This window comes from Lissotriton helveticus, chromosome 1_1 (assembly GCF_964261635.1).
Source record: "Lissotriton helveticus chromosome 1_1, aLisHel1.1, whole genome shotgun sequence".
Lineage (NCBI taxonomy): Eukaryota > Metazoa > Chordata > Amphibia > Caudata > Salamandridae > Lissotriton > Lissotriton helveticus.
In genome coordinates this window covers 1,357,187,032-1,357,201,400 of record NC_136057.1, presented here as the reverse complement: position 1 = coordinate 1,357,201,400, position 14,369 = coordinate 1,357,187,032, and the positions used below count along the sequence as shown (strand labels likewise).

The window sequence follows — 14,369 nt, the reverse complement described above, 5'->3', positions numbered from 1 at the left end:
GCGCGAACCAGGGTGAATGACACACCTGTTCTCGGGGGCGGGAGGGAGTGAGGTTAAGAACATCTGGGCATTTTCCTCGTCACTTAAGTTAAATTGAAACGTTTATTCTCCCCAATTGCTTTTTCTATTCGCTATATTTCCATTCTAATCGTAAATTATCCATTCATTTTCAAGTCTAGTGTGGTTTACCATGCTCTAAAGATAGACACAACCAGGGCTTTAAGTGGGATGAAAAAACTGGGGGGTCTCCCAAAGGGTCGTGACCAATGTAATTAGGGCGTGGCTTAAAAACACCTAAACTAAAAATCTGTGTTTAGCATAGTGTGCCACCTGTATTTTGCGGTTTCTGTCATTGCATCCACATATATGATACAAGTAACATCATACCTACAACAAGTCAGGACTAGTGGCTTTGTCAATGGTTGTTAGTTGCCTATACTAAATAAGCATCAAATATGGCCTGTATATAATATTGATAAAGCTTCCACTTAAAGGCCTGGTGACACCATGACAATAACTTCCCTACTAGTGAGAAGTGAGCAGTTTGAGCGCGCGCACAGGATGTGCCTGCTGTCACTGCAGTCAGGAAAAAAACAGCCCACTTCTGCCAGGGCTCAAAACAGAGCCCGATAAAGACCTGTTTCGAAGCCCCGTTTAAAAAACTGTCAGTGCTCAGCACCGGTGAGACCTGGCCCACTTAAAGCCCTGGACACAATAACACCTTCCCACTGCGTGTACCACAATACATTGTTCGACAAACAAACTTGTCTTCTGCACTCTCAATACAGCTCATCCTTATCTGCCACCCATCCTTTGCATACACTCCCTTTTTCCGCCTAGCCGTTCCTTACTCCTCTCTCAATGACGCCTTCCACTATCTCCAGACTTCTATGGTTTTGCATAACTGTATTTCAATTTGTCTACTCATCAAATTAACAAGGCACACCTCACCCTTTCCCCACTAACGGCTCGTCCTAAACTTTGCTACCTAAACCTTATCAATCTACTTCTAGTCACAAAATTGGCAGTGAACGTTTGCATGCATTCAAATAGACCTGATACAGGCGTAATACTCCCGAGTTTTATAAGCCAAAAGGGGTTTTATTTGAGCAGTCTCCCTACCTCTTTTAAAATGTTGTGATGTTTGCATTTTCAGAGAGCACACACATAATCAAATAACTACTCTTGTACCCTACTACTACTAACTTTGGTTTCTGGAGTAGCATTCTACCCACACAAAGTGCTTCAGTGCCTCATAGGGGGCAGTAAGCACTATATGAATGCAATTACATTTACAATATGTCAACTGAACCGTGCTTAGGTGTGTCACCTGACCAGCACTCTTTTGTAAAACTGAGAAATTCTGAAAAATCCAGTATTTTCCCCATTTCAATTATAAGCTTAAAATAGCAACTATCATAAAAAATCACTTTAAGCAATTTTAGAGCAGTATTTATAATTTCCAAAAGATTATTAAAGTAAAATAAAATGTCAAATCATGCTACAAGAAGAATACAGAGAATTGCAATAATAATAATCTTTATTGTATATGGTTATTTAAAACCTTTACAAATATGAAACAAGCATTTGCAATGCAATAGGTCTCGCATTATTAAAGTTTGAGCTATTGCCATTGCTAAAGAATGCAACAGCTCAAACTTTAATAATGCGAGACCTATTGCATTGCAAATGCTTGTTCTTAGGTTTGACGAGTATTTCAAACTGAATTCTAGTGTGCAAGGGAACTATGCCCACACCCAGTGCTACAGGGTTCAAATCATACAGTGACTTTTATAAACAGACCGTGTGATGTGTGCCTCTGGTGTTTTGGCTCGGGATTTGACTCAGTCGTATGAGGAATGTGAAGTCATGCACTAGAAAGTGGGCTGGGACTTTGAAGCAAAGCTGTATGTCGCTGTACATCGAAAGAAGCGACACAAGTCTCTGTAGGGCTAGGGCATGGCCATGGTCCTGTTCTTGAGGCTGATCATGTGACATGCTCTCTTTACGGTCGAGATGGGTCAAATTTCAAATTGAAGCAGAAACACAAGAATGCGAGCGGGTCTCTTCTCTAGCTAAAGAAAAGTTGTAGGCCTGTCAAAGTTCCACTTCATCTCACCCCCAATCTCCGATTGAAGAGCAGATACCACAGTAAATCCAGATGGACCCTTTTGGCATGCCTTTGGCCTCTGGTTGGGTTATTTCCCGGCGGATTTGTCTTGGGCGCAGTCTGAGTCCCTGGAATGCGTCTCTTGTTCTGTATCAACTAGACTCTAGTGCCAGCTTTTATTCCAACTCCCAATCCTGTGCTGTTGCCTTCCTAGTCGATGCTGGTCCCTACAATGCTGGAGGTGGATTCTGTGCTGACCACGGTGTTTAACCTTGAGAAGAATCTGCTTCGACCCATACTGAGGTCACGCTGTGACTCCACTGCAGCACACCAGATTCCCATACAATATGATTTAGTCAAACCCTTCTGTGTACGTAGGAGGGAGCCATCCTCCGTTACTCCACCAGCTTTTCAGTCCTAACTGACCAGAGTTTGCTGCCACTTAGATAAGACAATAGAAATTATGGAGTGATTTACCTCCACATTATGATGATGACAGACAAAAGATCAGTTGACTTGATACGTCTGCTGAAACAGGGTTGATTTACCAATGAAAGAGTGCTTCCATTGTGGTAACCCTACATATTTCCTCTAAATGTAAAACCAGTGTGCTTACTGAAGTTCTTCCCCCTGAAGTGACTTAATCTGAGCACTCACTGCAGTTCAATGACATCCTAACTGACACTCCTATTGGCACTTGGTATTAATGATGATCTTGCCCACTTGTGAACAGACCGGTGCTTGTAACTCTGATTTTTGTAATCTGCATCCTGTTCCTATGATTTTGGTGGTCCAGTTTTCACCATCTTAGTGAATCCTATTTTGTTCCTCTCTTCCTGCAGCGTATGCTTGAGGTTGGTCTGTACCAGTTGCCTACTGAGCAATTATATGCATGCCCCTTGGGACTTGGTCTGCAAGATCTTTCTGGCGGTTCCGGAGCATTTTAGTACCTCCTTGGCTTAAACTATTCAAGATGGCCAGGATGCAACTAATGTGATATGGGCTTTTTTGGACACTACCAATGGCTTTGGGTGAGGAGTCAACAGTAGTGTGGTGCTCTGTTGTCACACATTCATGAGCTGCACAAGCTTCTTTGTAGACGTACAGGAATCCCTCATGGACATGCCTTTTGATGGATCCTGCCTGTTTGGCGAAAATGCTGATTCTACCTTGGTGACTCTTCAATGAAAGCAGAGCCATCACGTACTTTTTGAACCATTTTTAACTCTGCTAGGCTTTTCCATTATCAGTTTCGGTCCTTCCGAGGCTGTTCCTGCGGTCTGGTGTATAGACCCTGCCAGACCTCTCCAACACTCACTGCAGTCAGTGCAGCCCTTCCGTGGCTGGTGAGAGGGATCAGACAGACAATTTGCTGGTCACCAGACGACACTGAATGTTCCTGTCCCCCCTCCCATGCATTATCAGTCATCAAGCCGCTTTAATTTGCCTTTAGCTGTGCACAACCAGCTCGTAGGAGGAAGGATTTACATTTTTTTTCCCCGGGTGGCAATCTGTCATAGGCCTTCATCCTATTTTAGTCTTTGCCCTCTGAATGTCTTCCTGCGAAAGGTCAGATTCAAAATGCTCACCCTGACCCATCTTCTTTGTGCCCTGGATCCAGGAGACTGGATGCTAGTCCTTGACCTGAAGGATAAGTACTTTCATGTGCTTGTTCCACAGTCTCACAGACACCTGCGGTTCAAGGTCGGCCAGGAGGATTTTTAGTTTGTTGTGCTTCTCTTTGACCTTACCAGTACCCCTCAGATGCTCACTAAAGTGATGGTTTTACTCGCTGCCTATCTTCATAGGTTGGAGATAGTAGTTTACCCCTCTCTTGACGACTGAATGTTGAAGGTGGGCTCACCACTGTAATTTGTAGGCGAACTTCAGACTAGCCGAACTTCCCGAATTCGTTGGGGGTTCTCAATCCATGAACCAAAGTCATGCCTGACTCCTTCGCAGAGGCTTCCTTTTATAGAGCTGTTCTGGACAAGGTGCCTTTCAGGGCCTTTTCTTCATTGCATTAAATCCAGGACATGCAGGATGTGAACCCAATGTTTCAACCATAGTTCTGGATCTCGTGGAGAGCGGCTGAGACTTCCTTGCCTCATGCAACTTGCTTGTCCATTTCTTCATGTGGGATATTCAGGCTCAACAGTTGGACGAGAATTCTCAGGGAGCCCATCACCAAGGCAATCTGGCGGAGGTCTTCCAGGTTTTAGAAGACGCCGGACAAGATCTGCAATGGTGTCTGCTAGATAGCAACATGACCAGTGTCAGATTCCTCTCCCTTTCCTTCCCAAAACTAGCAATGGTGATGAATTTCACTTCTGAGCTGGAGGAGGTTATCTGGGAGAGGTGAATGCTCAGCTGCATATAAATAGTTTGGAGCTGAGGGCCATCCGCCTGGCATTGAAGATTGAAGCTTTTCCAACCACCATCAAGAGAAGGCTGGCGCAGGGTGTTATGGACATCACCACTGCCATATGATACTTCACTAAGCAGGACAAGTGGACTCCTGTGCCAATAGGTGCTGAGCCTCTGGAGTTATCTGGAATGTCAGGCAGGGCAACTCTGATGGCGAACCACCTAGTAGAATATTTAAATGCCAGGACAGACAACCTCAGCTGTCGGCGCCTGACGTACAACGAATGGCAGTTGCATCCTGCAATGGCTTAGTGCATCTTCCGCAGTGTGGAGAACCCTGGGTAGATTTGTTCATCTTTTTGAACAACTTTGTATCAAAATGTCTACACATTAGAGTTCCCACAAACAGTTTTTCTAGGACACTCATTCAGGCTGGAGTGGAGCCTGGAATTCTGGAATGCTTTTCTTCCTCTGCCACTCATGCCCTGAATTCTGAAGAAAATAGGGAACAACCAGGTCCAAGTCATCCTAGTGGCTCCAGATTGGTCCAGCAAAGTGTGGTACCTGGGAACATCTGGGCTTAAGCACCCATCCTCCAATGAGGATACTGCTTCGGGGGGTCTTCTGTTGCAGCAGTAGGGCAGAGTTCCTCACTTGAACCTGCACAACCTACTTCTCCTTGCATGGCAATGGAGCTGCAGCATTTGACAGCCTTTTGTCTGCCATCTGAGAGTCTTGATGCCAGGGATCCTTCTGCAAAGACCTTTTACTCTAGTACACATTTGTAGCCTGTTATGGAGTCTGTAAACCATATTCTTTGCAAATAAGACTGTAGGATGTTTTGTCTTTGGCCTGGCAAGGCCTTGCAGTGGGCACTATTATAGGACATTTGATGGCCCTTTTGGCCTTTTTCTGTTTGCCGGACCAACCGTATTTGTTTAAGTCATCTTTTGTGATGTGGATTATTAATGGTTTTACACACATGTTCCCTCCGAAACTGTGTATAAAGCCACAGTGGAATCTTAATTTGGTCCTGACGTTGATGTGCACCTTCTTTGAGCCAATGCACAGCTCCTTGTAGTGTCTTTTGACTGTCAAAACCGTATTCTTCACTGTGATCACTTCAGCTCATTACTTGCATGATCTCCAGGCTCTCTTGGTGCAACCTACCTATCCTTTATCCAGACACGCTAGTGTTGGGGACCACAGCAACGTTTTTGTTGTGGCTATGTTTCTCGTTCAGCAAAACATCACCCTCCCAACTTGCTTTGCTCTGCCTCACCTCTCGAAAAATGAGGACAGCCTTCATCAGCTGGACCACAACATCAACCGCACCACAACATCAACCGCAACAAAGATCATTGGGTACACTATTAGCTTTTTGTGGGGTTCTTGGGATAGGCCTCTGCATTAAGATCTGGTATGTATTGGCGAGGAGACAACCTCCGTAATGTAGGAGGGCTCATTCTGCCAGGGGCAAGGTTGCTACCATTGGGTTGTCACGCAGAGTGCCTGTTCTTGGTATCTGTCAGGCCTTGTCTTGGGCGTCGTGCACATTTTCATGAATCTCTTAATGCCTTCTCATCGAACTCGGAAGGGCAGTTCGCCCATTTGGTCCTGCAGAATGTTTTGGTCTGAACCCACTCCACAAACCAATCACCTTTGGAAGGTACTGCTTTGGTATTTATTCAAAAACGGCACAATTTGTGGTTAGAAGTACCCATAAGAAGAACAAGTTATTTGCTTAGGATGATGCTCTTTTTGCTGTATACTCTATTTAAGCACAGATTCTTAACAGCCTTTCCACCTCCCTGTTCAGTGGAGTGGCCTCTATTTACCATCTAAAAAGGGCCCAAATTCTAGATCTGCATTTGATCGGGCAGAGAAGGAAAGGGATTTACACCGAATTTCATAGTATTTTTGGTTAAATGATTAGTCTAGGATTAAAATCTGGATTCTCAGGTGCGACAGAAATTTCACCCAACATTAACGTTAAACCTCATAGATGTACTGCCTGCTAAAGTGATTAAGCACTGAAGGTGTCACTGAGAGGTGCCATGATTTTCCATACTCTGCCCCTTTAAAGGGACCTCTGGTCTGGTCACATGGGTTGTGCCTAGGATGTGCACCTGGGAATTTGACAAGCTGGGATGCATTATTCTGATGACTCAATTGGACTGAGATCTCTGGTCGTGGTAGTTTCACTCTGTCTTGTCACAACTTTGTTATGAATCTTAAACTTCCACGACAGCACATCTCTTATTTTGAGTAGATAGCGTAATCTTTTCTACCTTTTAACTTTTGCATTTATCTCCACGTTTTTTTATGAATGTGTTTAGAATTTTTGGAATTTGCTGAATGTATTTGTTTGTGTGAACTTTTATGTTGTAGGATATTATTTAATCTAATATTGGAGAACAAATTAGAAAAGTCAATTGGTCAGTCTAAATCCCATTCCAAAACATCTGTGTACTCTGGCGACATTGGGGATAACAGCGCCCTTTTGATCATGGCTGTTTTTCATTTGGCAATAGGTTCCATCTCACCTTAAATTCTTGGTCACACTATGTTCAGCATTTTTGTGAGATGCTCGAAGTACATTTCAGCCAAAGACCCTAGTATTATGCTAAATTCCTTCGTGCTACTCATAGACATGCGTAAGGCTTTTTCATGTAGGCAACAACGTGCAGTCTTTAAAGTGTTTTAGCTCATCCAAGCTCCTTTGGCCATCCACGTATTGTGAATCACTCCAGTTTTCAGCCATCATCATCATGGGAACATTATGATGAGCCAAACTCTTGGGTATTTTTTGTTTTTAAAGCAGTAATCACAGTTCAGCTATAAGTAGTTGAATTTCAAGCTGCATTGAAATGAGGCAGCTTGTGTTCACTAATACCTCTTCCTCATTTCAGTATACATGGAGTGTGGTTTAGCGTACATATTAAATGCACTGTGTGGCGCCGCGGCCAGGGCGACTGACTCCGAAATCTGGGGATCACGGTTCGATCCCCGGCACCGGCGGCAGATTAGCCCAGCACCATGCGACTCTGGGCAATAGCTTGCTTAATCTTCCCGACGGCCCCCAGCGCCTAGAGACCCTTACGGGTGATTGTGCGCTTTACAAATGTGGATTATTATTATTATTATCTGGATTTGAGAGGTGAGGCTGCAGTTTAAAGTGTTTGCACAAAAGCCTCCATTTTTCTCATATTTGCTGCACTCCATTCTATGATCTGTTGGGTCCTGCACTCCTTAGATAACTCTACGGGCCAGTTCGTAGTTTCTGGATAGGAGAGAATTGTCACCTGCCTAGTTACTCCTTACTCCAATGCAATTATGTCTGAGGGTTATTCTCCTTTACAGTTTTGTAGTTGCTAAACAACCTTTTCACTCTACAGTGATCATATTGATTGTGTTGGTCCAGGTCACTGATGCTTTTGTCACTATCCAGTGAGGGCTCAGTTTGTGGGAGAAGAGTATCTACTGTAAGTACAGCAGTGACTACCTGAGAGATCAGATTCGGGGGGTGGGGGGGGGGGGAATGGGTTACCCTGGTCATCACTGATTTCTGTGAGCATAGACAATCACTGCTTGGTTGATGATTTAAAGCACATGAACAAAAGGGTTCCCAATGTGAGATCTTCCTAGCTTGAAGCATTCCTCCTTCATTGTGGAGGACGTGTCTTTGCTGAAAGCTGAGGCTTAGTCTTGAATTATGGTTAAAGGATAGCCTTGTTGGTAAACTGTTGCTGTAGACCAGTAACTTCTCGGTCTCCATTAATTAGTACTTAGCAAATTCTCTTCTTTGAATAACCCTCTCCAAATTATATGATTTTAGAACCGTAAGTGTGGAGCCTCCTAGGAAGTACCAACACCCAGTTCCCATCTCTAATTTTGTTACTTAAGCACAGCTATTTGTTAATTAGGTAAATTGTCTGAGGTGTTAATATTTTGTAGGGAGAAAGCAAGAGAGTGGTAAGGTCTCTACATAACGTGATCTAACATAACCATTTAAAACTCTTCATAGTGTCCAATACTTTGTAGTTGCGCAAGGAATCCCAAACCTGGACAGACAGATGGTTAAGTAGCCAAAATAAAGACTGCGGATTTAAGATTTGAGTTTTTATTTTGTGTTTACCACTCAACCATTTTGTAGGACCATATTACCATCTCTCTATGCCTAAGTTCATGTATTGGTTAAGATTTGCATCCAACAGATCTGACAGTGTTCCAAAAGAACATCTTTTTAATGTGTAGGTTTATAATGACCCCAGAAATACTACATTGAGTAACGCTTAAGGTGGTCTTAAACGCTCTCATCTTTATAAGAAGGCTGGGTAACGCTGAGAATCTATATTAAAATGTTTGTTTTAACCTTCTGTGTTTTTAGAACATGCTTCCAAATGTGTGGACTTTGCCTTGATGCCTTAAAATCGGGAGTTGTTAAATACATTTGGATGAAGAAACCTGCTTGCTTCTACGCATTTTTTTCTGGCTTTGCCCAAATAATCTTGAAAGCTTCCTTGATATAATTGCCTATGAGTCCCCTTGGTATTGATGGGGTATTTACCCTAGCTTATTCTACTGTTTTATTTGACAATTGAAATATGAAAATCTAAATTTGGCCCTCTTGGAAATTGAAACCATCCTGCAGTGTAACACACGGTCCTCTGAAGTGAATGAATCTTTCTCCGGAGGTAAAGGACAAGTACATTCAATTTTGATGTACATTGTCACATGGAGTTGTTGTAAGAGTCCTACCCTCTGCTCCAACCGGAGAGGTCTCCCTGCAGCTAATTTTGTAGTTTGCCCAGAAGTAGGCAAAACCAGTCACAGTATAAGTAATTAATCAATGACATGCAGTGGCTTCAGGGTTTGATCTGATAACCAAACACTCCAGCTGTCCTGTTAACTTCTGCCATTGCTTCCCACGAAGGGTCATATGTTTCCATATAACTGCAACACAATGTTTCCAGCGGTAGGATTTCCTTTACCATGATGCTGTTGACCTAGATTCAAATGCTTTAATTGTGTAACAAAGACTATGGTTTCTAGAAGGCATATGTTTGTATAAATGACCTGAATTGGAGGGTGTTGAGCCATTGAAGCAAAGCTAGATGTTCACCCTCCTCTCTGTACTCTGGAATTCAGTGTGATTGGCTCTTGTATCCCTTCCATGGCCCAAAGACATCTGTCCCATTCCTTAAGCATTCATCTCTGCGAATGGCATTAGACTAAGTGATTTTGTTGCATCAAACTGGGCACACCATGAGAATGCGCCTTTCTGGTAGTGTCTGAAATGTTGTATGCAGTTACTCCATCTTGGCATTGGGTGCAGGTCTGTGTCTGCTCTTCGTCGGCTACTCCTGCACTTGTTGGTCATTGGTTTTTCTTCCTGTTTGTTAGTTTTTATGTTGCAGGTGTTTTTTTTTGGGTGGGGGTGGGGTTTGGGCATCTTGTTGCTCCACTAGCAGTTGACCTCCCATCGCTTGCCTTTGCAGGTGCAACATGAGGAGTTTGTAATGGAAGGGCCGGGCAAGACTCCACCTCCGGGGGAAGCGAAGCAACAGTGAGTGCCATGGTAGTGTGCAATCGAAGGGCATGGCGAGGCTGCTTTTGGAGGGAGGGAGATAAGATGCACACCAACTAATAGAGCCCTGTGTTCAGCTGGTAATGGGCAAGCAGGGGAGACTTGCTCCAGGAATGGGATTCAGTTGGATGTCTAGCGGAACGGGAGGTTGAACAGTGAGTCTCACCATTTGTTTGCAGTAAGACTAGTCAAAAATAGAAGGATAGAATGTGACTGTGCATTAGGGAAAGGGGCCTAGCATTCAGTTCTGTTGTAATTTGTAACCTTCTGTTACTCGTGCAACTAGTTAGGTAGTGTATGGGCATGGAAGGTGACTCTCAGAGGGATTAGGTCAAGCAGGTGAGGTCTGGTTAGTTTAGCATGAATGAGATTGTGGAATCATTTCGAACGTAAGCTCCACTAGGATAGGAGGATTGGGAGCTAGTCCCAGGCTAGTTTAAAGCATAGGGGCAGATGAGACTGGCGTAGGAGCATGAGAACTAGGCTAATTTAAAGTGAAATGAATAGGCGGTGTCAAAGTCGAATCACAATGACCAGTAGTGAATACTAGTTTAGCCTATAGTGAAAGGGCCGGACAAAGCTCTCATAGAAGGGTAAAGATCAGCTGTGATGCTCAGTGAATCTCACAAAGGAGCATGATGGACAGCAGTGAACATCAGGCCGAAGCCTGATGCGACTTACTAGGGAGGCAGAGGAGCAGCAGCGAGCCTCCAATTAGCTAGTATCATAAGGGTTCAGTGAGAGAATGCCGTAAGGGACCCAGCTGCGAGGTAATGCATGCTGTCAAGAGTATGCTACCACGAGGAGCAGCTGCCGGGATTCATAGGCTGGGGATGTAGGGTGAGAGACCAGTGATAGACTCCCAATAGAAGAGAACTGAATCACTTGTTTTTTAACACTTCTTTCGAAGAAGAGGACCACTTGTTACTTTCTTGTAAATATATATTTTTTAAAGTATTTTTTATTGAGACCTATCATAGCAGAAAGAGAAACCTTTTCAAAATCAATATATATCAGTACCACCTAAATACATGTTCAGGACACATTTCATCCTAATGTTATGTTACTGCGAATTTCTACAGCGCACATTCACCAAACAGTCTGTTGCCGCTAGGTAGGTGATTCGACATTGATCCACAGTTATTGGTCGGCCTGTTTAAAGAGCCATGTGTTCAGTAGCTGTCTACATCTAGCATAGCTAGTAGTGGTCCTAAGTTCCAGAGGAAATGTATTGCAGGCTTGAGGAGGAATGAGGGAAACCCTGCACCCTCCTGTCCTTTTTTTTTTTTTGTTATTGTTTTTTTTTTCATGAGGAGATAATCAGATAGTGTAGGTGAGTTGATCTCAGTTCTCTGGGAGGGCAGTATTTAATAACTCGAGATTTAACAAAAGCTGGGCAGTCCATATACAAGGCCTTAAAGACTGTACGGCACGCCTTGAACATTGTTCTGTGTACGACTGGCAACCAGTTAAGGTCCTTAGTCACCTTAGCGATATGACAACATTTGGGCAGATGATCTATCAGCCGGGTGGTCTGGTTTTGAATGAGCTGGAGCCTACGCAGGAGGAATTTGGGGAGACCCAAATTGAGAGAGTTGGCGTAGTCAATTCTAGACATGACTAAAGCTATTATGACTTGGGTCAAGGCATTACTAGTAAGGAATTTTTTTATCTTCTTTATGCGTTGCAGTTGACAGAGCTGGCAGATGTCACCGAGCCAACCTGCTGCTTGAATGATCAATGATGATACAGAGGCTTTTTACCGACTTTTTGGGCATAGGAGGATCCATCTTGCTGGGCCAGAAGCGGGGATTACAGCGATCCACCTTATTTTTTGTGATAACTATCTGTTTTATCAGAGTTTAGCTTCAGGTGGTTACTGTTCATCCAGTCCTGGATAAACCAAGATCAATTAACAAACAGATCAGCCTTAAATTACAAAGTTCTGCACTTCTACCCCTACTACCCAGGGATTTCTGGCATAAATTGACCTCCAAATTTTATCAAAGTTCCTCACGCCCTCAAAGAAGAGCTTATAGCCACTATCTCTTACCTGCTTCATCTTCACCACCACCAGAGAGGGGATCAGTTGAGTCCACTACCTTTGAAGCAATAAATATATGGCCCACCACCATTGCAACATGCAGTAATTTTATAAATCTGGTGGTTTGCAAATAGTCTTTTGAAGGCATATCATGTTTATAAGTAAAGAAAATGGAGTCTAACCAGGCCACAATGGAATTGGATTAGAAACCTGCAGTGGTGCCAATTGAAAATATGGAATATTAAAAAACATAAGCAACTAAAAAACAAAGTCTCGTTCATGAAAACTGCAAATAACTTGCTAGTGGATGTAGGCAATTCATGTCAAACCAGCGAAAAAAACATTTGAATGAACTTAAGGGCTTGACTGAAAAAAGGTTGTTATTCGGGTTTTTTGCAAGTTTTGAGGTATGGCACTTCCTTCTGTTTGAATTTTAAATACTTGAATAATGTCTATAAAATATAAAAACGCTAACATAAGAAACTTTACATGCACTCCTACTGGTTTCCTTTCTGGTGTGAAATGTTGGAAGTACTGGGTCTTGAGGACCTTCCAGACGGTGGGATGGGTTGGTTGTAAATTCATTCAGAAAGGACGGTTGTTTCAGTACTTAAGTTTCTAGAAAAAGAAGATTTGGTCTCTTTGGCAAATCTTTTTAGATGTTCTTGTGAGGCGGTGTGTTCTTGTGTGTTTATGAAGAGGCTTATTTTCAGAGGTGGATGAGGACAGGGTAGGTTTACCAGTGTCCTCCACTCTCAGGTAGACTAAGGAATTTGTCACAGGCTTCCTTCCTTAAAGCCTTTCATGATTTTTGTATATGCATTGAAAACTTTTTTGTCAGCAGTGGAGTTGATCTTCACGGAGGCTCTTATTGGGAAGGAAAGGGCCAACAATGGCATAAGAGTTTGACATTGATCCAAGAGCTTTCCACTGTGGCACGATAGTCTGGGAAATGGATTGAAAAATACTTCTGAACTGTCTCGTTGAAAAAAAAAAAAAGTGCCCTAAGGACTGCTTGGCGGTGTATACGGACTTCAGTATCTAGGTAATGACTAGAGTCTTTGCAGACTTGGCATAAGTGATAGGGTGGTTGAAGGAGGTTGGCAGCGTGCACAAATTGAGCCTGTGTCCATACCTAAAAGCAAAATAGATTTCTTTGCTGTGTAGTTTGCAAGTTGCTCTTCTAGTGTATCCGTTGAACGGGTCTAAAGTTTGAGATGGAAAATGATCACACTGTATACTTTCTCTGCAAAAAGGCTGTGTGTCATGGATATGAGGAAAAGGAGAGTTTGTGCTCCTCAAGGAGTGATGCGCTTGAAATGAGTTGCATGTTTGACATTGTTAACAGGGCAGTCTTCAGGAGCATGGTGCCTTCCAATACCAACACCTCTTGGCTTTGCTTTTTGGCTACTTTCTGCCATTACAGAGTATTTTAGCCATGCTGTGTTTGGTGCCTGAGGCCAGGGTGGATGTTGGTGCAGTATCTCATTTCTCGTATAATGTAACTGCCGCTTCAAAAGTGAACTATAATTACTCTTTCTGCATGCTTACTACTGCATCCAGTGGATTGGCTACCCTTTGCCCAGATGGTGCACCCTAGAAATCACCTGATAATTAACTTCCCACGACCTCCTGACTCATGGTCCTTGCCGATATGTCCATCATAAAGTAGATCAGATACTACTACATACTCAACTGTCCAGCCTCCCAGTCTTCTTTCTCACACACTTTCCAATCCATTTTACCTTCCTTTGCAGAGTCTCCAATGCAAAACCTGTATACTGTCTAACCATCACCTGCCTACTCTACCCTCTCAATAATCTGCTCTTATCTACTCCGCTTTAATTGCTCTTGACACCCTGCCCTATAAGACCCAAGACACCCATGGCTCTCATATCCAACCAAACCTGCTCAATTCACTGCTCAACCCCCTGGAGCATCTACACCTACCTACTATTAATCTATCCTCACATCCTCTGCTGCCACACTGCACTGGAAAAAATCTTCAAAAGTGACCAGAAATCCAAATGCCTGAACCATCACCAAATAAACATTTGGAGCAAACAACGTAACTGTTAACCAAGTTGCTAGCCTGTGCAACCATCTTGACCACTGTATCCCTTCCTTAGTATTTAATCTTGCAAGTGATATTACTACTTACATTCCAGCTTCAAAACCCTTGGGAGCAACTCAATGAAGGCGTAGAGCAACCATAACAAAAGCAATACGACACTTCCAATGTGGGTGATGACCAAAAG

The 14,369-nt window shown here is 43.3% G+C and overlaps 1 protein-coding gene across 10 annotated transcripts in view; it reads left to right on the top strand.

The window, feature by feature from the left end:
• TNRC6B (trinucleotide repeat containing adaptor 6B) overlaps positions 1-14,369 on the top strand; it is a 1,174,734-nt gene that overhangs the window by 302,106 nt on the left and 858,259 nt on the right. For 7 of the 10 annotated variants that reach the window (XM_078683361.1, XM_078683380.1, XM_078683362.1 and 4 more), the window contains one exon: positions 9,979-10,046. The exons of 2 other annotated variants lie outside the window; for them this stretch is intronic. In XM_078683361.1, the coding sequence (XP_078539487.1) occupies positions 9,979-10,046 (68 nt within the window). Of the gene's footprint in view, positions 1-9,978; positions 10,047-10,150; positions 10,223-14,369 lie in introns of those variants that run through there. One more of the 10 variants, XM_078683379.1, reaches the window with a different exon arrangement.